Source organism: Podarcis pityusensis (genome assembly GCF_964106645.2).
Source record: "Podarcis pityusensis genome assembly, chromosome: 7".
In the NCBI taxonomy this organism is placed as follows: Eukaryota; Metazoa; Chordata; class Lepidosauria; order Squamata; family Lacertidae; genus Podarcis; species Podarcis pityusensis.
In genome coordinates this window covers 43845644-43871148 of record NC_138031.1, presented here as the reverse complement: position 1 = coordinate 43871148, position 25505 = coordinate 43845644, and the positions used below count along the sequence as shown (strand labels likewise).

Below are 25505 nucleotides of genomic sequence, written 5' to 3'. Positions count from 1 at the left end.
TCAGAGTGAAAAGTATGCAGGCACAATTTTGGTCCATGGGTGGAATGTTTCTGGGTGCAGAAAGGACTGCCCAAATTGGAGAGGTAGCTTTTGAGGGGGAAAGGAGGGTGCATGAATGTAACAAACCATTTTGGTGCTACTTTTCCATTTTGGTTATTTTTTACACTTTGCCACCTTTAGCGGTAGTGGCAAGAGAACCCCTTCTGATTATCCTCCCCTGGAATGTCACTATGTCTTTACATAGTAATGCTCTAAGGAAGGGTTGGGGAACCAATCCCTCCCACTCATTATGTTGATGTACTCCAACTCCCATCATCCCTGACCATTGGCCATGTTGTCTGGGGACAGAAGAAGCTGGAGTCCAACAACATATGCAGAGCCACAGGTTGCCCAGCCCTGTTCTAGTGGGAGAATAACAGCAGTAATTGATGCAGCAAAGAGCTTTCTTTTCACTTTAACCTGCGGTGGAGGCAGCAATGAAAGAGTCTCCTACAGCATCATGGACACAGAGGAAAATAAAAGCAGTAGTTCACTACAATTATCTCTCTTTTCTTCCCTGGCCACTGCTGAAGCTGGCAGCAAGAAGTTCATTATATTTGTGTCCCCCCCCAAAAAAACCCCCTCAAAGAAAAGTGTCTCCCCATTTTGCCACCCTTGAACGGGGCACACAAAAAAGATACAAGAGAGCTTTCTCCCAAGCAGAAATGGATGTGAATAGCACCATTTTATTCCCCAGGGGATTCTGGGGACAGGGCCCTACTCATCTCCTTGTTGAGAACATATGCTTTGCTGGGGAGGAGGAACATCCATATCAGCCCCATTGCCTTTCCTTCCTTCTCCCAGTAAGTTGCTGGGCCCTCAGAGGGAAGGGAAAGTGGGTAGGTGAGGCAGCAGAAGTGGACTCTGTGAATGACCTTGCACATTTTGTTGGTGCTTAAACTGTGCACTGAGTTTCTCAGGCAAATGAAAAAGCACAACCCATTTGAGGTGGATGCTTTGGGCAGCCTTCCTTGGAAGTAGGTTCCATGTTTCTTACAGGAACGGTGCCATCTATTCAATTGCACAATTATCTCTTTTGGGTAATTGTGCAATAAAGCAGGAAACCTTGTACAGTGGTACCTTGGTTCTCAAACTTAATCCATTCCAGAAGTCCATTCCAAAACCAAAGTGTTCCAAAACCAAGACGTGCTTTCCCATAGAAAGTAATGCAAAAGGGATTAATCCATTCCAGACTTTTAAAAACAAACCCAAAAACAGCAATTTAACATGAATTATACTATCTAACGAGACCATTGATCTATAAAATGAAAGCAATAATCAATGTACCATATTATAAAATAAACAAGACATTATTGTAGATGATAAAAATAAAAATTATTTTTTTTCCTTACCTGCACTGATGATAGTCATTGTTTGGATGGGGGGCTTTTATCCATTTCCACAGTCACACAATCAGTCAATCAGTAGCTGAACTGCGTTCCACACAGTCACAAAAACAAATTAACCGAAAAAGCCACAAAAATGCAAAATGAATAGCAAAAACAAAAGCACCAAACTTAATCCATTCTGGAAGTCCATTTGACTTCTGAAATGTTCGAAAACCAAGGTGTAGCTTCTGATTGGTACAGGCGCCCCAGAAACAATTGCTGACAACCGCATCAGACGTTCAGCTTCCGGAAAACATTTGAAAACAAGAACACTTACTTCCGGGTTTTTGGCATTTGGGAACCAAGGCATTTGAGTACCAAGGTACCACTGTATAAGATAATTAGCCAGCTGCCAATATTTGTCATGTTTAAGATTTTATATACGTACAACTAAGCGTTCCCACCCCTGCTTGCTCCACTCACCAACCCCACTCAGTCACACACCCCTGGGCATCCCTCCCTTTACACCTGACCAAACCTGCACTCCTTACTACCTTGTCCCCCACAGCTCACCCCACCTCATTTAGCTTGCCTTCTACCCCTCCCCTGTGAAGCTCACCCCAAATATGGCACCCCATCCCTCACAGCATGTTAATATGTTCAATGGAGGGGTGAGCACAAACTGCTCCAGCAATTTTTAATGTGAGGGATGCTTCAGAGAGTGCCAAACCTATCTCTGAAGTGCCTCCCACCCTCCTTAAAATATGCTCCAGCAACATTTAATTGATTCTCAGAGAGTGGTTTGCCAATCCGCTGTCTGAAACACTTTCTACTCTCCTTTGAGCATCACTCCTTCCTCATCAGCTCACCTGCACTGCCTGCCACCTATGGCACTTGCTTGCTCACCTGCTTGTTGTTCTGTCGTCATACTGCAGTTGGAGTGGCCACCTACTGGCAGCTATGCAAACTACAGCATGATGACAATTTTTCTTGCAAAAATATAGTATAGAGAGATATGTCACCTACAACTGAAGAGTCTGCCTTTGTTTCCTCCGCACATTTTCCCTGACTCATCATTTGATTCAAAGAGTTTTATTGCAGGTTCCTTTTAGGGCTCTGATGAAAAGAGTTGACCAAGCTAATCTGGATCTCATTTGAGAATGGTTTGGTAATGCCTTCCCCATTGAACCTGATCCATCTCACTCACTATCCTATTGCATTAGCGGTTGGGGAAATGGTGTGTTTGAGCACATTTCTACCTCACTTTTACAGTGCAGGTTTGAAACCTGTTCCTGTAATAGAGTCCTATAAAAGCTTCCTCCATGCTCTGTGCTCATGGCTCTTTTCCACAGCATTAAGAGAATACTGCTTGTGTGTCATTTCTAAACACTGGAACCACTAAGGAGCATTAAAAAAAGAAAACAGTCTAAGAAATAGATCTTTCCCAGAACACCTTTGAAAATCACTGAAGCATACCTGCATGCCTTCAAAGTGGAGGAAATTGCCGCCACAAACAGCCTACACCCATTTTCTACTACCACAGCTGCAGACCAGTGAGGATGAGAATAAATAACTCTGTTTTTATCCATGAACATAAATAACTAAAATATAATTGCTATGCCCTCACCCCTAAACTCATAAAATGCTAAGAAGAGACTGCAGAAGTTTGGATAAAGTAATTTCTGTGGACAGTTAAGCAGTGCAGTTGCTGCATGACTAACTTTTAACTATGTATCTGTGTAGACTGGGGAAAGGGAGACAGCCTGTCACAAGAATTGCAAGAGGGACTCACATTTGGACAGAGATAGAAATGGTCCACCTCTTTAATAACTGTGGGAAGGACTGCTTGACAGCCCTGTATTGCATTTGACACTTGAGAATAAGGCAAAAAAGGTCAGATCAGAATCACTCTACGTAATGCACAGATCCCTAGAATGCTGCCTCCCACAACCAACTCATCTTTCTCCCAAAGCCCACATTCTGTCATCTCACATTGATTTCATAGGGTTGTGTGTGTGTGTGTGTGTGTGTGTGTGTGTTGGGGGTGATGGTATAACCAAAGCTATGAATCAATGCAAACCTGGGTCGTATCGAATCCTGTAAACTGATGTAACAAGGAGCAGATAAGCATACATTTAATTACGAAAGTAGTTATTTGCATAAACCAAAGTAAATCGGAGAAGCTGACATACCTATATGTAGTTTCGAAAAGAGAAGTGGGGGAACTCCAGACATTCACCTAACGAACGGAAAATGTTTGGGCAGAGCTTTTCTGGGTTGAATACTCCCCAACTCCTGTTCTTAAATGCCACAATCATGAGTTTTATCCATGTTATTTAAATTTGCCATGTACAGTGGTACCTCGGCTTAAGAACTTAATTCATTCTGGAGGTCTGTTCTTAACCTGAAACTGTTCTTAACCTGAGGTACCACTTTAGCTAATGGGGCCTCCCACTGCCACAACACTGCCGCCACGTGATTTCAGTTCTCATCCTGAAGCAAAGTTCTTAACCCAAGGTACTATTTCTGAGTTAGCAGAGTCTGTAACCTGAAGCGTCTGAAACCTGAGGTACCACTGTATTAGGGTTGCCATACGTCTGGAATTTCCCGGACATAGCTGGCAATTGACCTTCGGAAGCAGTGTCTGGGCAGAAATCACTGAAATGTCCGGGGAAATCCAGATGTACGGCAATGCCCGTTGGCAGTGTCATATTTGGCAATTTCCCTTAAAAATCTCTTCACTTTTTTAAAAAAAAACCTCAACAACTTTGGCCAAAAAGTTTCACTTTTTGAAATATGGCAACCCTACCATAGATGGCTTCTGGGACAAAGTTTTTGAATAACTTAAGCCTTCTTAAAAGAGGTGCCAGCTAAAACTATGATTTCACCTCTCCTAGTTAATGGATTGGATGGAAGTTTATTTATTTATTTGCACAAAAAACAACACTGTATTGCCAACATAAAAAAAAAAATCATAGCAATGAAGACTATAAAAGTCAACAATACAATTATATTGATAAAACTGAACAAATACAGAATACTAAATCTATAGATCAGATTAGTACACCAACATAGCTAGATTACTCCTCATGGAAAGCCTGGCTTCCTGGTTTATATGGGAATTAGCATATTGTGGAGTAATCTGAACTCACAATTTGGATTTTTAAAAAATCTATTTAAAGGAAGATACTTATTCTGCTTTTAAAGTTTAGGAAAAATGCCCATGATGGTTAATGTGAAAATTACACATAGTAAAAAAAAATGTTAAAAACAGTGCAAAAACAACAAATGGGGCAGAAGAAAAAATTACAACCATCCACAAAGGATTGTCAGGAGTGATCAACTAGGATAAATGCCTGCTGGAATAAAATGTCTTCAAGGAATGAGGGAATGACAGACCAATCTCCCAGGGCAGGCGGTTATATAACATAGGTTCTGCAATGGGAAATGCCCTTTCATGTTCCCCTGCCAACTACACATGGCAAGTGGGTGAAGGATTCCCAGGACTCTGCGTTGGGCAATCTGACTATAGTGAAAGGAGCAAGCATGCAATTTGGGGGTGCTTCTCAATCTCTCATTGTCACTGGAAGCCTAAGTGCTTAGGGGTGACTTTTACCCATTTGGACGTGTATGCTAGCTGCATCTGCCTGTGGACAAGGGATAGCCTTGCCATTGTGAGTTATGCACGTGTAAACTCAAGACTGGACTATTGTAATACACTCTGCATAGGATTACTGATCTCAGACAAACCCACCACAGTAAAGGTACGTCCTAGTTGCTAAGAAAAAGAGAAGAGAAACTATGGTGATTTCAAGGACAAGAAAATGAGACTGAAGTAGGAAAAAAAGAGCAGTAAAGAAGGGAAAGAATCAGTTCTTTGGGATCCTAGAGTTTGCCTAGTGTCCAAATAATTCATTCATCAATCAACACTCTGACTGCTCTCACTGGCTAAAAACCCTAAAAGGAGGGAGCAACCAATGTGGATCATTCCATGTAAATCACACATTTTGTTTCATAACTTTCTTTCTAGGAGTGACAGAGGTATATCTTATTTGAAAATGAAAGCTCAGAATCTGGGCACTTTCTTGGCTCTGAGTCCAGTACAGTGGTACCTCGGATTACAGATGCTTCAGGTTACAGACACTTCAGGTTACAGACTCTGCTAACCCAGAAATAGTACCTCGGGTTAAGAACTTTGCTTCAGGATGAGAACAGAAATTGCGCAGCGGTTTCAGTGGGAGGCCCCATTAGCTAAAGTGGTACCTCTGGTTAAGAACAGTTTCAGGTTAATAATGGACCTCCAGAATGAATTGAGTTCTTAACCTGAAGTACCACTGTACATCAGTGCCCTCTGATTCCACTTCTCAGCAGTTTCAGATCTGTAGCCTACTGCCACAATATCATTACTTTTTCTTGTCTCCTATCCTCACCTAGCTGCTTCCAATAGAACTTCTATTTTCTGATCCTGTGCAGGTATGTACACATTCTTTACATGTAATACTTGTTGAATGGTTTCTTTAAATGTAAAGGTTCATCATTGTTCCACCCGATGTGTATGTCTTTAAGGGGCCAGAGCAAAATACTGAGACCTAGCTTTACAGCTGTGAAACATAGCAGGTGCTGCTGAGTTGTATTGATTAAGCTGTGTCAGCAATTGGGTAGAGTATATAAGGAGCAGCACCTAGCTCTCCCATTACCCTGGGGGGATGGGTTGGTGGTTGGGTCTGGTTTGGTTGTTGATGTATTTAGTGTAAATGGAGTTTTTGTTTTTGTAATTAAAACCTTGTTTAAGTTATTTTTGAGTCCCTTTTTAATGCATGGTCTCCCCAGCAAGCTCTCTGCAGTGCTACCACACTGCAAATAGCCAACAATACTACCCCTCTCTTTCTGCTGTGTTTATCCTTTATCAAACAGCCAAATCTCACTGCAACTAATATGACCGGATCTGCCCTCTGGAAAATGGGTGTGCTTGGCTAGGGAAGGGAGCACCTGGTTACAGTCCTGTCTGAGAATCCAGGAGCAAAGCCAGGTCCAGGGGCTCCCCCAAACTGCAAGCCTGGTTAGGAGAACAATGCAGATCCAAAAGTCAAAGCCCTTTGCAGAGGAACTGAGAGTGCATCCACATAAACTTTTGCTCTAGGCAACAGGCTGGATTTATAGTGAAACAACATATTTCTCAGGTATTATAGGCACTTTGGGAGTGCTTTGTTTATATAGTAGCATTTCATTGTGCAGCCATCTAGGAAAGGTCCCATTATTTGCTATGGTGATATATTGCAATAAAAGTGTTTGGATTTAACCTTGATTTCTGGGTGGGTCTGCAGAACACTGATCACCTAACCTTGTTTCCCAGAGAGCCAATGTGGCGCAGTAGATTAAATGTGGAGCAGCTTCGTCACGCTGGCCACGTGACCCGGAAGTGTCTGCGGACAGCGCTGGCTCCCGGCCTCTTAAGTGAGATGAGTGCACAACCCTAGAGTCGGACACGACTGGCCTGTACGGGCAGGGGTACCTTTACCTTTACCTATGGGTACAAATTCTCACTCAGCTGCAGATGACCACTTTTTAGGAGGATAATGAGTGCTTCTAGGTGAGGGCATATTGTAAATTTGTTGTTGAGATGTAACAAATGTGTTACTGGCAACTTGTTTTTTGAACTTATCAAATTAAACAACTCATTTATGCAGGGGGGAAAGCAGGTGCATGTATATACACACACATGCATGGACACAAATGAGATTTTAAAGCATTTTGCTGTGACATGGAATTAGGGTGTCTGCTGTGCACAAGCTCTTGGACAGCTGTTCTCAACCTGCTTCCCTCCAGCTGTTTTGACGAGAGGCCGTCACAGTGGCAGGGCAACTGCATTAGATACAGGTCCCAGGTTTAATCCCTGACACTTCCAGGTAAGGCTAGGATGAGGCCCTAGTGGTCAGTTTACTAGGGGTCAGCAATTTTTTCCAGCAGGGGGCCGGTCCACTGTTCCTCAGACCTTGTGGGGGGCTGGACTGTATTTTGAAAAAAAAAAAAATGAATGAATTCCTGTGCCTCACAAATAACCCAGAGATACATTTTAAATAAAAGGACACATTCTACTCATGTAAAAACATGCAGATTCCTGGACCATCCATGGACCAGATTTAGAAGGCGATTTGGCTGGATCCGGCCCCCCAGCCTTAGTTTGCCTACCCATGGTTTAGACAACACTGAGCTAGGCAGACCCAGGGTCTAAATCAGTATAAGGCAACTTCCTATGTTCTGATGACTACAACTCCAATCAGCCCCAGCCAGCTGTTGGGAGTTGCAGTTCAAAAGAATCTGGAGGGCACCTGGATGGGGAAGGTTGATGTTGCTGATGCCAGTGTTTTAAAAGACACACTCTGGTCACAAATGCTTTCATAAGCATCTGTCAAATGTCCATTCAAAAGCTGCAATTGCCTGAATCAAGATGTTCTGTATTGTAGCCTGGCAGAGCAAGTAGTTCACAGGGGAACTATTAGGAATGAATAGAGTGACACACTGTATTAATGGACTCTTGCTATCAAATTGAAACTGGGATAGTCTTGCTCTGCGCTACTGTGATTTTTGATGGGGATGACATATCTAAATATATGCTCCAAGAACCGACTGCTGCATTTTATTTAAGAATGATCTATATTGGGGATACAACCAAGGAGGCCTTGCTTCATCATGTCACTAGAACGATGTTTGTAAACCAGGCTACTCTAGCACATTTATTTATTAGACCACCTTTATTTCCTTGGTTGCTAATATCAAGTCAATTTGTATTACTCAGAGCCATTTTAACACCAGTGACCTTTACCATAGAACGTTGCTTATTGTAGACTTCTCTTCCCTTTTGCTCCCAAGTCCCTATGCTAATTTCTGGGCACTGGAAAGCTAGAGTGGTGTCAATTATGGAGAGAACATGTAAGACATTGATTCATACGCTGTGAGTCAGGGGAACATGTTTATATTCATTTTCTTTGTGAGAAAGAGCAAAAATCAAGAGGAATCTGACATTTCACTTTTTTTGTCAGAGACAAAAGCATACTCACTACAGTATCCACCTTTCATGTGAATCACAAAAACCATGTTCTCACCCACAGAGTTTTGCCCACTGTGACAGGAGCAGAGCTATTTAGCAAAGCTGCAGGAAAAGTTCATTACCAAAAACCCAGAGCACAATTCCTGACAGTTCAGCCTCTTCTTGGCAAACCTTAACAAAGTCAGAAATTCCCATTTTAAAGCCAAACACAGTTATGGGGATCAAAAAAATGAATCTTTCCTATTCAGCATAGGGGAACATGGGATTTCTGGACAGCTCAGGCCCTATGATTTTCTTCACAACAATAGAGGTGCCACAAGAACAAAGGGCAACACCAAGCTTTCAGGCACGTTGCAGTGCAAGATAATGAATATGTGAATCTAAAATATTAGTTCAGTAATTCAGATAGGACCTCACAATCTGGACTTGCTAGCTGTACAGTAGAACTTCATGAAGTTAGGGCCATATCACATCTTATAATGAAAGATGACTCCCTGTTTCCACAGCCAACCTATCACACACATTTTCTGTAAAGATTAAATAGCAAACACATACTTGATAAGGCACTGCAGCTGAGAGTTGTGTCTACACATCATTTCCTGGTGAGATTGTCACTTAAGTTCACATGTCCTGGTGAAATGAACCCAAAGACCTAGGTTGGCTACCAGCTAAAAGCAAGTGAAATTTTAATGTACACACTCATTCTCAAAAACTAGTTTATAGATACCAAGGAATTGCATGTGCATGGAGAATGGAGTGTCTCCTAAAAACAGTCATTTGTCGATGCTTGGAGAAAAAATTCTGAATGTTCCAAAATAAACAAATATGTGTATAATCTAAAACAGACAGCAGGATAATGCATTTCATTTGTTCTGCAAGACAACAAAGAATTGCGGCTATAATCTCTGCATCACAGACAGTTTCTTATGTACACTTGCTGGCCCATTCTTTCTGATCCTGCAAAAAGTTCAACTATTTTAAGAATTCAGTGTATGGACCTTCAAGCAACACTTATCATGTAACCAAGTATATTATTTTCTGTTGGTAATTTGAAAGAATTGTTTTGGCTTCATTATGGAGATATAAATCATTTGGCTGAACTCGTTACATGCTTTCATCTGAGAACTTGAAAAATAACATGTTGTTTACAAGCAAAGCTATCCCTTTCTACCTTTATTGTATATAAGAAGAGCCTGTAGGTAGCTGAACCATGAAAAGTCATCTCAAAACCTCATTTCTAAACCAAAGAGCAAGTCCACAAATTTCCTAAGGCCCAATTTATGAAACTAAAGTGCATTTAACTATTCTGGTGGTCAATCAGACTGATGTACTAAGAATGTTGCTTGAGTGGATCACTTTATTTGGAATAGTTGACACCCATCTCCCTTGCAGTTCAACCCACAGTTGTCCAATCACTGCCAAGCTTTCAAAAACAGATGGAGTCTTGCCATGTTGCTAAAACAATGGTTCAAGATACCTACAAGCATGCCAAATGCCCCAAGTCAATTCACAAATGTAATGGCTGTTTGGTCATGGTAATTTGCTCAAACTTTATAAAGGTTAGTCAATTCTAGAGCATTTATGAGGATTGTGAAGAGAATATTAAGACCCTATTTAAATACTAAATCCTATTTTCTAAAAATGTTATTAAGACCTAATATTAAGCTCAATTAATAATAATAATAATAATAATGAGGCATGAATTAACTCTGGTTTTACAACCAATTACTTCTTGTTTAGATTTAAAGCTCATGCTGTCTCTGCTCTTCAGGGTGAATATTTTCTTATCTAATTGATCCATATCACCACCAAATGAAGTATGCCATGATTTGTTTGATATTACAGATGGGAGGGTGAGAGACAGAGACCTGCCACAGAGGTCACTCAATGAGCCCATGAGCATGATGAAATCTGAATCCAAGAAGAGATAGTGATGGCAACCAACTTGGCTTTAAAAGATAACACTGGTCAGCAACAAATTTGTTGTCTGCGTTTTTTCAGCTGATTTAGGACGAATCTGAAGCGCTGAATCCAAAAATCACATTGGTTTTGCTCAATCAGGTCAAGTTTTTGAGCTATGGCCACATGTTGTTTTTTTACGTTTTTGTTCAAATGTACGCTTGTGTGGAGCATTTTAGAAGAAGTTGGTGGGGGTAAAATGCCATGTCGAATAATTGTTTTGATTGGAAATGATTATTTTAATGACAAGAAGTATTCAGGTCCGATAGTTCTGGGTGATTATGTCGAAAAGGGATCAGTTTGAAGTCATAAAACCTCCGTTTTTTCTCGGAAGAGAAGGACTTGGTGTACTGTGCAGATATTGCGCAGCTGCTGCTCAAGCTTGGAGTGCCACAGTACGAACCCAAAGATTGGAGACTGTTCATTGACAGCAGCAAGCGATCACTGAAATGCTACACAACGGCAACCAGTTTGCGTCTATACCCCTGGCTCACTCAAGTACACTGAAAGAGAACTATGAAGTGGTGAAGTATGTGCTGGAGAAAATTGGTTATGATCAGCATAAGTGGTTTATTTGTGTTGACCTGAAGATGGTGAACTTTTTGTTGGGACAACAGTCTGGCTTCACCAAGTACCCATGTTTTCTGTGTATGTGGGATAGTAGGGACCGTGCTCAGCATTACACGAAGAAGGACTGGCCTGTGCGGGAGGAATTGGTGCCTTGCAAAAAAAGGAACATCATCAACGACCCTCTGGTGGACAGAGACAGAATACTCTTCCCACCGCTGCACATCAAGCTCAGCTTAATCAAGCAGTTCACCAAGGCTCTGGACAAGGATGGTGATTGCTTCACTTACTTGTGCCAGGCTTTTCCAGGATTGACCATGGAGAAGTTGAAAGCTGGCATCTTTGACGGTCCTCAGATCTGTCAGCTCATCAGAGATCCAGAGTTTGGAAACTCAATGAATGAAGTGGAACTGGAAGCGTGGAAGGCATTTGTTCTGGTAGTGAAGAACTTTCTTGGCAACAATAAGGCCAGAAACTACACAGAACTTGTCAACAACATGCTGACTGCTTTCAGAAACCTGGGCTGCAACATGAGCGTCAAGATGCACTACCTATTTTTACATTTGGACCGGTTTCCTGAGAACCTGGGTTCAATGAGTGACGAGCAGGGGGAGAGATTCCATCAGGACATGAAAGAGATGGAGACCAGGTATAAGGGTCGCTGGGATGCAGTCATGATGGCTGACTACTGTTGGACTCTGAAGAGACACCTCCATGCCGCTGAGCGTTCCAGGAGTTCCAAGAAATGGAAGTTCAAGCCCTAAAGTTTGAAAAATGGTGAAGCAACATGCAATTTACGTTTACTTACCTTTATCAATGCCCACCATTCAGTTTACAGTAAACCTGACCTGATGGAGAGAAACGGATGCCATTCCCTGATTCAGCAGTGCAAAAATACCCTAAATCAGTTGTAGAAATCTAGACAACATTCAAAAAGTAAAAAAAAAATTGCCCAGTGTAATCAGACAAATTGATGGAGACTAAAGTTATGCTCTACCTCCACTGTTGGAATTGCTGGGAACTGAAAGTAGGGAGAGTACTATTGCGTCCAGCTTCTGCTTCTGGGCTTCCCATAGTTATCTGCTTAGCCAATGTGAGAACAGAGCATTGGACTATCAAATGCAAGTCAACCACAGTGATCCATGTTTGAGGCCACAATGCTTTCCTTTCTTGAAAAGGTTTGGTAAAGGACCCCTGACAGTTAAGTCCAGTCGTGAACGACTCTGGGGTTGAGGTGCTCATCTCGCTTTACTGGCTGAAGGAGCCAATGTTTGACCGCAGACAGTTTTTCCAGGTCATGTGGTCAGCATGACTAAGCTGCTTCTGGCGAAACCAGAGCAGCGCACGTAAATGCCATTTATCTTCCTGCCAGAGTGGTACCTATTTATCTACTTGCACTTTGACGTGCTTTTGAACTGCTATGTTGGCAGGAGCAGGGACCGAGCAACAGGAGCTCACCCCGTCGCGGGGATTCGAACTGCCGACCTCCTGATTGGCAAGCCCTGGGCTCAGTGGTTTAGACCACAGCGCCACCCGCAACCCACAATGCTTTCCTTTCTTAGGAACACTTTACTGGTTAACGGTGAAATCCTGTGCATGCTTACTCAGAAAGAAATCCCATAGTATTCAGAGGGTCTTATTCGCTAGTGAGCACATGCAGGCTTGCAGCCTGATTTTCTTCCTAAAGTGTATGTGGTGGGAAATCTATTCTTTTGATTACATTTCAGCTGTTTGGACCTTATGCGAAAAAAGGTTAGTTACAATGTGTCACAGGGTAACGAATCTAAATTTAGTGGTTTTGTGAATGTTCCTTTCAAGGCTCCAAGGAGCATTCTACTCTGCATTAGAGAAAACCTTCCCTGGTGATTCAGCTCAGCTATAACCTTTACTAGTGCCAAAGGTTAATGTCCATAATTAGCAACCTTCTTTCCAGTTAGAGTGTTTGCTGCCACAGCAGCACACATTGATTATTGCTGCATATTTATGCATCTTAGTAAGGAATCAGTTGACATTGATGCTAGCACTGACAGATTCATTTTTCAAAGTCCTGAGTGGTTGATAGAAATAATGTCTGGCTGAAACAATAGCATTGAAAATGATATGTATCACAAATAAAAATATCAATTTGTGAAAACCATTTAACATGAAACATTTCTATTCAGCAGCCAAATACCACTCAGTCCAAATGGAAAGGGATATATTTGGCAATGCATATTATACAGATAAATCCATAATGAAAGTGGTGGGGTGGGGGGAAGCTTATGCAATGGATACAATCAGCAGCAGCAACAACACCACTGGGAAATGTTGGGTACCACAAAGAAAAGAGCAGTCAACATTACCAGACTGAGATTTGCTTCTAACATCGCCAAGACCTGCCTGCTTTGTGAACCACAAGACTATCAAGTACATAGAATCATGGAATCATAGAATCGTAAGTTGGAAGGGATCCCAAGGGTCATCTAGTCCAAACTCCTGCAATGCAGGAATCTCAGCTAAAGCATCCATGGCAGACGGCCACCCAACTCCTGCTTAAAAACCTCCCTGTCAAACAACTCTTACTGTCAGAATGTTTCTGCTGATGGAAAGAGAACGAATGGGAGAAAACCTCTCCCTTTCTCTCTCACACACATCCACTGCTGCTACTGAATTTTTCAAGGAAGAAGCCTGAATTGTTTCTTGGCCTTCCCTCAGGGTGGTCAAGGAGGTTTGTTGAGATGTAAGGGGAAGGGGGTTTGTGAGCCGTAATGTGTGTGGAGGTGTGTGTAGCTTTGGATGAAGTGAAGGGGTAGAGTGGTTTTGGCAAGAAGCAAAGGGAGAGGGTGTCTTTTCAGCAGTAGGTGGGGGTGGTAAGCAAGCGAGCCTGAGTGGTAAGTATGTATACTTTGAGTTAATAGCTTAATTGACACTTTTGTACACCTCCTTGGAATCCTCTGATGAAGGGCAGCTGAGAAATCTTTTAAATAAATAAATAAATATTAGACACCAGTCACATGGAAGATGGGATTCAAGGGCTGGAAAATAGAGCAACATTTGTTTCAAAAATAAATAAATTCAAAGCCAGCTACTGTTGAGGAAATGGCACAGTGCTAGCAACTCAAAACCTACCACTGCTGAATTTCAGGTTGTAATTCAAAATAGGATGGCTCATTCCAGATCCTTGCAACACTTAACGGTCTCTAAATTCAAAATCCCAGGACTTCCCCACTGCTCCTGCAGATATCATATTAACAGAATCCTGCTGCAAGTTGCATCTCATTTACAGGCCATAACAAGCCCTGTCATAGCAGGAAAATCTGCAGCACAGCAGGGCAAAGGAAGTCATCACATAAAAACCAGCTGTTCCCTTGCAGGTTTAAACTTGGGAAGCACCATCTTTGCAAATATATTTTCCCAACCACCCTAGATGCCTAATGAGTATAATCAGATCTGGCAAATGGCGCTCACCATCTCTCAAGGCAACATTTTACTGAGAGATGGAAACTTTTCAGACATTTTGAAAACTGTAGTTCATGGAAATATGATTGTAACCTCCCCCCCCCAAAAAAAGATTAGCCATTTGATTGCATAAGTAAATCCCCTGGCCACTGGCAGTCTTGGGAATGAATATCTTTACATAGTAGGAGTGAATTTAATGCAGTGGAAGGAATTGTGACTCTCCTCCCAAAAGCCTTCTTACTCACAAAAACAAATGCATTGTGCTATGGAAAGAGAGTGAGAATGCTGGATCTAAGATAGGTGTTTCAAGTCCAGTAAATATGTCAATATGGTCCTAGTGGTAGTTAAAATGCACATTTATTTAATGAAGAAACATTGTCTGGCCAGGCCAATAAATTTATGCTGATGTTAGTTAGGTAACATAATGATTTAGCATTTTATAAACACCTCAATCAATAGATGTAGAGGACTTGGTTAATATCCATAGGCTGTTATTGAAAAGGTCTATAAGATACATAGCAGACTGCATTAGCAACTCATACCGACATCCCATCATATATTTATAGAGGTGGATGATGTAAAACCCAGTTTCATTTTAAAATGAATATTAATTGCTACTATCTCATTAATTTCCACAGGGGTAGTCATGCTAGTCTCCTGCAGCAAAAGCAACAGTCTTATGACATCTTAAAGGCGGACAAATTTATTAAGTCTTTGCAAGTCTTCATCAGATACATTACACCAAGAGGTTCCATTCTATCACTTGTGGACTGAATTAGCACATTGGATTTTTATCACGCTATATGTGTTGCTTGAGCTCTGAATTATTGGTCATTGTTAAACTCATTTTTATCTCTGCCTGTGCTTTTCTGCATTTCATTTACTTCTGTTTCGCTGTTTACAATCCCCCCCTTCCCAATTGCTGCTGTCCCTCTGGGGTGCGGGGTGAGTTTGCCACACACACACCTCCTTGAGAAGCCTTGAGTTGTTTCTCCTGAGCAGAGGGTTCATTTCAGAGCCCCTCTCCTTAAAGTTTAGTATACTCACAGTTCCTGTTTTTACGGTGTTTGTATACATAAATGTGCAGTGCATTCCTTCACTTTCAGAGGAAAGCACCACTGATTTCCATGGGGGTGATTCCTCAGTAACTGGGTATAGGATTACAGTCAGAGGCACAGCAATTATATTGCCCAAAATAGAAGACCATAATGACCAGTGACTAGTAAAATGTGAATTCAAGACTCCACCATCTCTTAAGAGAAATTAGCTATCAATTTTCAAGAGAAGCAATACTAGGGGGGAAAGTGCAAAATGGTGTGGAAATATGTGGGGGATGGGGGGGGAATCTGTCAGGAAGAATAATAATCCAACTGCACATGATGGTTAATAAAGGACCAGCAACTGCACATAATGGATAGTAAAGGACCAGCAAATTGCTTCATTACTGAAACTACTATTTGAAGTGAGCCACCACCTCAAGTTGATGGGCTACTGGGAACCAAGCTGCTCTGTGGAAAAGGTGAAATCAAATAGCTCCACATAATAGAACAAAACAGGAACCTGTGGGACAAGACTGGGAGGTAGAAAACAGCTGGCCCAGCCAAGAAGCTAGAGGGTCAGTGGTAGAAGGCAGGTGAAACTGTGCCAGAATTAATTGGGGTGCTAAGGGGTTGAAGCAACTTTGGTATTTGTACAAGTTCCATTAATTTCAAGCTGATTTGCTCTGGAGATTTGTGGTAGAAGTGAGAAGCAATGTATTAATGTTAAGTCTATCCAGTAAATACAGAAAAGTTCAGATGTCTGGAATTTTTATTTCGATTACAAATGCTGGTGTGTTTATGGGGTAATTCATCTATCTCTAGTATGTCTGATAAGGTTCAGCACTGGTCAGACTCAAGGGGCTAGAAGTATATCTTATATCTGTGGAAATAATAAATTTAGCTTCAGACTAATGTTGTCAGCATTTCCCCTCTTTTATTTTGTGGCACGAACCTTTTTAACAAATGCCATTTTTCATTTGATGCAACCATTTCTCCGAGTATATTTGCCAATTTCCCAGCACACTGAAAACACTGTACAGAACATTTATTTATATTCTTTCTGATTTAATCTCTTTTGGTAGTTCTATACTTTTCAGAATATAAAATACTTATCAGCATTTAAAGGTTAGAAAGAAACAGGTTTTGTCAGCACACTGGCTGTTTATTCAACTCATAGATTATATTAGAGGGGAGGGTGTGGGAGTCTTCCCTGCTGCCTAATTTTGATTATGTTTGCAAGCAGCTGATAAAGCCCCCAGAGGCAATGACTAGGACTAGACTTCATTTTATTTTATTTTATTATTTTATTATTGGAGATAACAGTCAAAGACATTTCAGCTACTGGGAAGTCACCACAAAAAACAACAACAACCCACAAACCATTCCTAGAATCATAGAATTGTACAGTTGGACGTGACCCCGAGTCCAACCCAATGCAATGTTGGAATCCCAATTAAAGCATTCATGACAGATGGCCATCCACTGTCTGCTTAAAAACGTCCAAGGAAGGATAGGCCACCACTTCTCATGGAAGTCTGTTCCACTGTTGAACAGCTCTTAGTGTCAGAAAGTTCTTCCTGATGTTTAGTCAGAATCATTATTTAGTCAGAACATTAAGGAAGGCAACAACCCTGTTCAGGCGTTTTTAAAAGAAAGGCACAATGGCACAAAGTGTGTAGGGGTGTGCATCCATTGGCCTGTCTGTGCCACCCCTGACTTTCCTGGTTGAGTGTAAAGGACTGCAGGACCTTCTCAGCCCATTCAGCTGAATGCAGTTAGAAATCCCCTTCGCACTTGCCCTCTCAACTTTGGAAAGTCAGGAGTGGAACAGGTGCCCCTAATGTTTACCAGATGGTTTGCATGCTCACACCTTCCTTGAATGTTATTCCCCGGAAGAGGGGAAATGGCGAGAATAGGAATGGGGGATAAATTTGAGTCAGTTCACATCCGAAGATGAACTTACCTAATTCACTTGAATATGAACCGAAACACAGCTATCCCTCAAACACCACATTATCTGAATTTTGTAATGTAGTTCTCCAACCAGGTAATATGCAAAAAGGGGAAAAGGGAAAGGGGAAAAAAAGAAATGTATACTAATGTAAAGTGCACTATATTTATGGCTGTGAATTAGGTTGTTAATGTTTGTTTCCATTCACCAGGAAAAGGCTGAATGCAAAGATAGCTGATTTCCCTTCTTTAAGCAGAGCTCCTGTATCAATTATCCAGCATCCCTAATTTTGCCATTTCTTTGCTTCATGCTATTTTTTGTACTCAGCACATTTGCAAAATACACTGTTTTACACTTGCTTGCTTCACACTATTTTTCAACCAACACTTTTGCAAAACGCACCATTTGCTAGCATGCATCCTTTTCCTAAGGGCAGCCACCCGCCAACTTTGATCTGACAGGAGTTTACTATGTCACCATTAGTTTCACATTTCCCATCTCTCCTCCTGCTTGTGTTACAGGCAGTGTATCATATCCTAAAGGCAACTGGCCTCTGAGGCCTGTTCTGTTCAAATGTAGCATCTGCATAGAGTGGAGAACAGGACTAGGAGCAACAATAACAGCAGCCATTCTAATATGAAGAACTTCAAAACATTGACGCGCATCAAAGTGCCACTGCCAGACATGAGGGCATGGATACTTGCCAGCAGCATCACAAACTGAGCATGGGTGCCTGTTTCAGCCCAGCCAGAGCACTTGAAGAAGGCCACACATTTCTCTTGGAGCCATAAGAGCCATGTCGACAGGGACAAACAGACATCCTTGGATCCTGCATCAGTGTGTCTAGGGAATAGTTGGTTCTGGCAAAGCTTATACAGCTGTGGAATCTGGAGGAGGGGAGGGAGGAGGAAAGATTGTTGTACACGAGCATTTTATTGTAACACCCGAAATTGTAGAACGTAAGGAAAGAAGAAATGCATGAGCAAGACATGGCTTTGCTGACAGATCAGATTAGTTCTGTGCTGAAAATTTCATGACCAGTCTCCATTTATCAGTGAGAACAGAAACTGCACCTGAAAATGAGCAAAGTGGAGTGAAAAGGTGAGTTGTTGTTGTTGTCGTTGAGCTCCTCCTCCTGCTGCTTTGGGCACAGGAGGGAGGAGCTTCTACATATTGGAAGTTCAACGGAGTGCTTGTCCCACAATTCTTTGGATATGGCCATGGCACCTCACTCCAAGTTAACAATCCTTTGGGGCATCTCTGGAGGTGGGTCATGCCAAAGGGGAAGCATCACACAGTTCACTCTAAAATGAGAGAATTTATGACGGATATAAGAAACACTGTTGGGGATTAGTTGAAGGGAATCATAGAATCATAGAATCATAGAATCATAGAGTTGGAAGAGACCACAAGGGCCATCGAGTCCAACCCCCTGCCAAGCAGGAAACACCATCAGAGCACTCCTGACATATGGTTGTCAAGCCTCTGCTTAAAGACCTCCAAAGAAGGAGACTCCACCACACTCCTTGGCAGCAAATTCCACTGTCAAACAGCTCTTACTGTCAGGAAGTTCTTCCTAATGTTTAGGTGGAATCTTCTTTCTTGTAGTTTGGATCCATTGCTCCGTGTCCGCTTCTCTGGAGCAGCAGAAAACAACCTTTCTCCCTCCTCTATGTGACATCCTTTTATATATTTGAACATGGCTATCATATCACCCCTTAACCTCCTCTTCTCCAGGCTAAACATGCCCAGCTCCCTTAGCCGTTCCTCATAAGGCATCGTTTCCAGGCCTTTGACCATTTTGGTTGCCCTCCTCTGGACACGTTCCAGTTTGTCAGTGTCCTTCTTGAACTGTGGTGCCCAGAACTGGACACAGTACTCCAGGTGAGGTCTGACCAGAGCAGAATACAGTGGCACTATTACTTCCCTTGATCTAGATGCTATACTCCTATTGATGCAGCCCAGAATTGCATTGGCTTTTTTAGCTGCCGCGTCACACTGTTGGCTCATGTCAAGTTTGTGGTCAACCAAGACTCCTAGATCCTTTTCACATGTACTGCTCTCAAGCCAGGTGTCACCCATCTTGTATTTGTGCCTCTCAATTTTTTTGCCCAAGTGCAATACTTTACATTTCTCCCTGTTAAAATTCATCTTGTTTGTTTTGGCCCAGTTCTCTAATCTGTCAAGGTCGTTTTGAAGTGTGATCCTGTCCTCTGGGGTGTTAGCCACCCCTCCCAGTTTGGTGTCATCTGCAAATTTGATCAGGATGCCCTTGAGTCCATCATCCAAGTCGTTGATAAAGATGTTGAATAAGACCGGGCCCAAGACAGAACCCTGTGGCACTCCACTAGTCACTCTTCTCCAGGATGAAGAGGAACCATTGATGAGCACCCTTTGGGAAGGAAAATGCAAGGCTATTCCACTGCATACTTTCAATTATACCTTCAAGGAGCTATTTCCTTATACAATTAAAGTGTGGATTAGTTTCCTCTTTTTAGTAGATTGGGAAGCTTTCCTTATCATGTATTAGCTATTGTCCTGCACACGACAGTGGTTTTACTCACCAGAGAGGCTCAATGGAAGCCCATTTAACTATAATGGCTAATGATTCATACAAATCGGAGTTAGGAGACCAGGACTGATGAAGAACTGTGCAAGCAAGTCAAAATGTGTTGCAGGAGAAAAGACTAAATTATTCTCCAAAGGCGAGAAAGAAAAACATTTCCTTTCCCTGCTCTCCTCCAGATATATGACAAAATCATGAGCTGAAATGTTAAACTATTGTTACAATTTGGAAAGCATAAAAATGGGGTGGGGGGAATAAAATAAAATGGCAAGCTGAAAAATGCTGAAGATCATCACAGTATCGTGGATTTTCACTCCTTCTACTAATAACTGACAACGGATGCTTTGATCAAGCAGATTCTGTTGACAGAGATTTTCTACAGCAGACAGAAACTCTTATCTTCAAGCCATGAAACACAAAAAACGTTCATAAAGACCACTTTGAATGCCATTTTCTCTGCATTATGTAAGTTTAGGGATTACTGAGCACAGAAAGGGATGTGATGAAAGATACAGAGCTTGGAAGGTGCTCCAGCGCACAGCAATTCATTACCATTACATTACATTATTCCATATTCAGGAAATATGTCAGTATTTCCCAGACTTAGGGTAGTCGACACACTTTCCCCCCTTGATAAAATCTGAGACACATTAAAAATAAAAATTAAAAAAAATCCATAGCTTGGTGATACCTTTACTGGGAACAACCAAAATCTCACAATGATGTGACCTTCCAGAACTCCTTATCAGGCAAGTTGTTACATAAAACAGGTAAGGGGGATGAGGAAACATTTAAAAACCAATCTGTTCTATGTGGAGTTGCCCTTGGGCCTGGTTCAGAAGCTCCAACTGGTGCAGCCAGATTGCTGATGAGGGCACATTATTATCACACACACACACCCACACACCACATTTTCCCCTGATGGGACTCAAGTTGACTTACACAAAACTGCTAAAAACATAGAAAAAACAATAATTTTAAAACAGTTAAACATTGTTAGAAGTAAAACTCTATACATATAAAATCTATTTAAACCATACAAATAATTACAATATAAACAGCATGTGGCACCACTGTTTAAAACATTTGCACTGGTTGCCTATCTACTTCTGAGCCAGGCTGAAGGTCCTTGTCCTAATTTACTAAGTCCTGAATGACTTAGGCTCAGGGTACCTTCAGGACCGCCTGAAACCTTATATCCCAGATGAAACACAGCTGTTGCCCTCTAGAATGGATCCTGTAAAGTCCATTCCTCCAGACAATCCTGTGAAGAGCCCTCCTGGCACCCCATAGCTTATCTTGTCACTGGAACCTGTTGGGCAGCCAGCTGCAGACTGTTTCTGTCTATTAGTCTCCTGCACACTTCAATCTTACCTCAGTTTGGAGCTCTCCAGCTTTGCCTTAAGTGGGCATGTGTCAATCACACACATGAAGCCAGAGATGCAGCTGTAATTTGCCACAGTGAAGAATTGTGCATGCACTGTAATTTTTCTGCACACTTATAGACTAGCAGTTTCATCCATTTAAGTTCCTCAAACCAAGCTTAAGTGGCCCCATTTCTACAGTTCACTGAAGTAACAGCCCCTTGAGGAAGGACCCTTGTGCCCGATCCAGCGCTGTGTGAGAGACCATAGAAACATGGGTTGTTAAAATCAAAGCCTCCTATATATCATTGGTGCTGGTAATAATAAGAATGTGGAATATCTTCTTATAAAATTGGACACAGTTTACCTTTCAAGGAACCTGAGTTTGCTGATGATGTGCGAGTGGCTCTTCCTTTTGTCTGTTCTGCTGCACAGTTTATTTCATTTCATCTCTGAGCAGAACAATAAAAAATGATACTGATCAGAGAGGCCTTTTTTATTATTGCTTTTCTATCTCACTTTTTCTCCTTTTGGCTCTTGAGCATTTCGGCTTTGTCAATATTGTCATTCGATGGCCACTCCGAAAATGATTAGCTGCTTCAAAGCTTTATTTGATCTGCAGCTAATGTAGTGCCAATACTGTAACCGGCAATTGCTCATATTCATTTCTCTACCAATTCACAGACAATCAGATTCATTCCCACCTTGAGACCCAGATATCAACATTCACCTGAGCCCATCAAAACAGTCAATCTACATAATGGAAAAATGTAAAAATCCAGGGGTCAGGTAAGTGCACTTTCTTCTTTCCAGCTACAAGGAATATTCTATTAGCATAACTTGCAGTCTTCAGTTGCATGTGATTTCAGCAGGTCAAATAAATGTTTGCTATTCCATTTAGTTCTTTTAAAAATAAAACAAAATAAACTTTTTTCTTATTTTAGTTATAGAGTACCTTTTTCTGTAGATTGTGAACAAAATATATAGCGCTTATTTATAGTCAGCATTATGCAACCTACCCTCCTATTTTTAAGTAGAAATGAAAGACATACATGAGGTGCATGGGGCGTTAGGGGAAGGGCAGTAATTGGTGGGGGACGTGTTGTGCTCCTTCTTTTTGTCCACCTTTGGTCCACACCCTGCACTCAGCGCTCAGAACCAGTGTGGTGTGGTGATTAAGAGTGGTAGACTCATAATCTGGTGAACCGGGTTCGTGGCCCCACTCCTCCACATGCAGCTGCTGGGTGACCTTGGGCTAGTCACATTTCTCTCAGCTTCACTCACCTCACAGAGTGTTTGTTGTGGGGGAGGAAAGGAAAGGAGATTGTTAGCCGCTTTGAGACTCCTTAGGGTAGTGATAAAAGGTAAAGGTAAAGGACCCCTGACGGTTAAGTCCAATCGCAAATGACTGTAGGGTTGCGGCGCTCATCTTGTTTTACTCGCCGAGGGAGCTGACGTTTGTCCACAGACAGTTTTTCTAGCTCATGTGGCCAGCATTACTAAGATGCTTCTGGCGAAACTAGAGCAGCGCACAGAAACACCGTTTACCTTCCTGCCGGAGCGGTAGCTATTTATCTACTTGCACTTTGACATGCTTTTGAATTGCTATGTTGGCAGGAGCTGGGACCGAGCAATGGGAGCTCACTCCATCGAGGGGATTCGAAATGCCGACCTTCCAATTGGCAAGCCCTAGGCTCAGTGGTTTAGACCACAGCACCACCCGCGTTAGTGATAAAGCGGGATATCAAATCCAAACTCCTCCTCCTCCTCCTCCTCCTCTTCTTCACCAAAGGCTCCTAGAAGCTGCCAGTATGTGACAGCAGCCACACTCCAGGAATGACTTTGATTGGCAAGCCAAGGGTCTCAAAGCCTGAGTGAGTTAGGGTCTTCCTCTGTGTACAAAGACAGGTTCCAGCAGATTGACTGGATGAGACCAATAGTGAGTCCAATGGTTGTAATGGATAAAACAATAACCACTGAGAGTGCCCATAAAGGTTAACCAGCTAGTGGGGTGTTTAGACTAGAACAGTGAGCAATAATGAACATTTTGCAGAAATTTTGCTTTCTAACCCATTTATTGCTTAAGTCGCTTCTGTTATCCACACTCACTTGCAAATTTCCCACTCATTTCCTTGGTATCTGTTGTCTAGCATCTAGTTAACACCAGTACAAAGCATATGCCTGATGGATTTAGCCTATGTGTTGGCAGAGTCTTTCATTGTGGCCTTTCACACCAAACTAGAGTTAGAGGGGCTGTTGTATTAATTAGCTAATTTGTTCAGCACTTAAAAGGTGTGAGACACTATAGACATGCAATGGATTATTTACGGCAGGCTTGATATTCCTAATACTTTTCAAATCCCAACAGTAGACCATGTAATTAAAAGAATTTCATCTGCCGTAACATAACCTAGCGGTGATCTGTTTGAATCCATTTCAAAATATTTGCAACACTGAATTTCATTTGAAGTATTTACAAATATATCTGATGGTTTCTCTGCAGATTCTACACGGCATACCCTAATTTTAGTGTTCGTGAAGACAAAATACCTAACATTTTAACAGCAAGGAGTAACAGCTTGAAACTGAAAATCAAAAGCTTGCTATTCAACAGAATGAATAGAAGGAACTAGCATCTCAGTTTTATTGGCTAGTTGAAGACATTTTTTTCTTGGCTGGACTTTCAACGCTGTCACATGGATCCCGCAAAAATAAAGGAACTGAGAGTGAGTAACATCCTGCTTTTCTTAACTGGTAACATCCTGAAAATACTATGAAGAGGTTCACATTTATGGCCAGTGCTCATGTGCAGGTTCCATGTGGATAGCGGTACCTCCTTGTGAGGTGTATATGCACAGCAGTCATGATTTATAAGGTTTCAGATTGCACCATGTAGACAAGCCCCATGCAGAAGAACATCTTCTAAAACAGTATCTCCAGAAGAGTAGTACCCCATTGCAAGAATAGTAGCAGGCCATGCTCACTCCTGAGGTGCTCAGAAAGGGTCTACCATAAGTGTGAACTCAGGGGTAACCAAGGCAATGCCCTGCAGATATTGCTGGACTGCAACTCCCATCAGCCCTAGCCAGTATAGTCCATAGTTGGAGGTGATGGGAGTTGTAGTCCAACAAACCTCTGGAAGGGTCAAGGAGCTGTGAAGCATGTCCAGGTCAACAACAGGACAGGGAAGCACAGGAGGCATGGAATGCAATTAGCTTTTTATTAACAGAAAATAATGACATAGTAGAGCCCTCTGGTTTGTCCTTTCCTCTCTAGTCTCTCACTCTGAATCACTCCCAAGCAGGCAAAGGCTGTGTTAAGGGGCTGGGATCCTCCTCTGGGCCTTTCTAGCCAAGCAATGTGCAGGACTCTCCTTGAGCAGGGTGTCCTGCTGCTGGGTAGCAAAGGCAACTGCTGACTCCTCTCTGTCCACATCTGCACTCTCACTGTAACTCTCAGCCTCTAACCCTGTCCTGGAAGGCCTTCCTTCTGCAAATGCCCCCCCCATCCCCACTTGATTGCTCAAACATCCTGCTTCTAGCACCTCCCCGCTCATCCCAGACTGCTATTCAGTATCCCACCAGCATGACCTAGGATCTAAGTCTTCTTATTCTGTGTCTTTTTCTTCTCTTGGGCAGGAGCCTCCCACCACTCTTCATCATCCAGCCTGCCCCTGACAGGTAGGCACCATAGTGGCTGCCTCTGTATTATGTCTTCTAACCCCCTAAGCAAGGTGTGGGACGCAGATGGCGCTGTGGGTTAAACCATAGAGCCTAGGACTTGCCGATCAGAAGGTCGGTGGTTTGAATCCCCATGACGGGGTGAGCTCCTGTTGCTCGGTCCCTGCTCCTGCCAACCTAGCAGTTTGAAAGCATGTCAAAGTGCAAGTAGATAAATAGGTACCGCTCCGGTGGGAAGGTAAACGGCGTTTCCGTGTGCTGGTTCGCCAGAAGCGGCTTAGTCATGCTGCCCACATGACCCGGAAGCTGTACGCCGGCTCTCTCCGCCAATAAAGCGAGATGAGTGCTCAACCCCAGTTGGCCATGACTGGACCTAATGGTCAGGGGTCCCTTTACCTTTTATGCAAGGTGTGCTCTGAGAGCTTTGAAGGGCATCAAGAATATCAAGCAATATAGTAAATAATCTCTCTCTCTCTCTCTCTCTCTCACACACACACACACACACACACACACGCACACAGTATG

General features: G+C 42.3%; 1 protein-coding gene across 29 annotated transcripts in view; it reads right to left on the bottom strand.

Moving 5' to 3' along the window:
• Positions 1 to 25505, bottom strand: part of LOC308481769 (uncharacterized protein) — a 145789-nt gene that overhangs the window by 103977 nt on the left and 16307 nt on the right. For 3 of the 29 annotated variants that reach the window (XR_013988859.1, XR_013988862.1, XM_081014487.1), the window contains exons 3-4: positions 21668 to 21752; positions 18075 to 18257 (exon numbers count right to left, since the gene is read on the bottom strand). The exons of 17 other annotated variants lie outside the window; for them this stretch is intronic. Coding sequence is in view for 5 of the 12 variants with exons in the window: in XM_081014487.1 (XP_080870613.1) it covers positions 18075 to 18083 (9 nt within the window). In the remaining 7 variants the exon portion in view is untranslated. Of the gene's footprint in view, positions 1 to 1391; positions 3716 to 18074; positions 18258 to 20381; positions 21553 to 21667; positions 21778 to 25505 lie in introns of those variants that run through there. 9 more of the 29 variants (XR_013988858.1, XR_013988863.1, XM_081014480.1 and 6 more) reach the window with 6 other exon arrangements.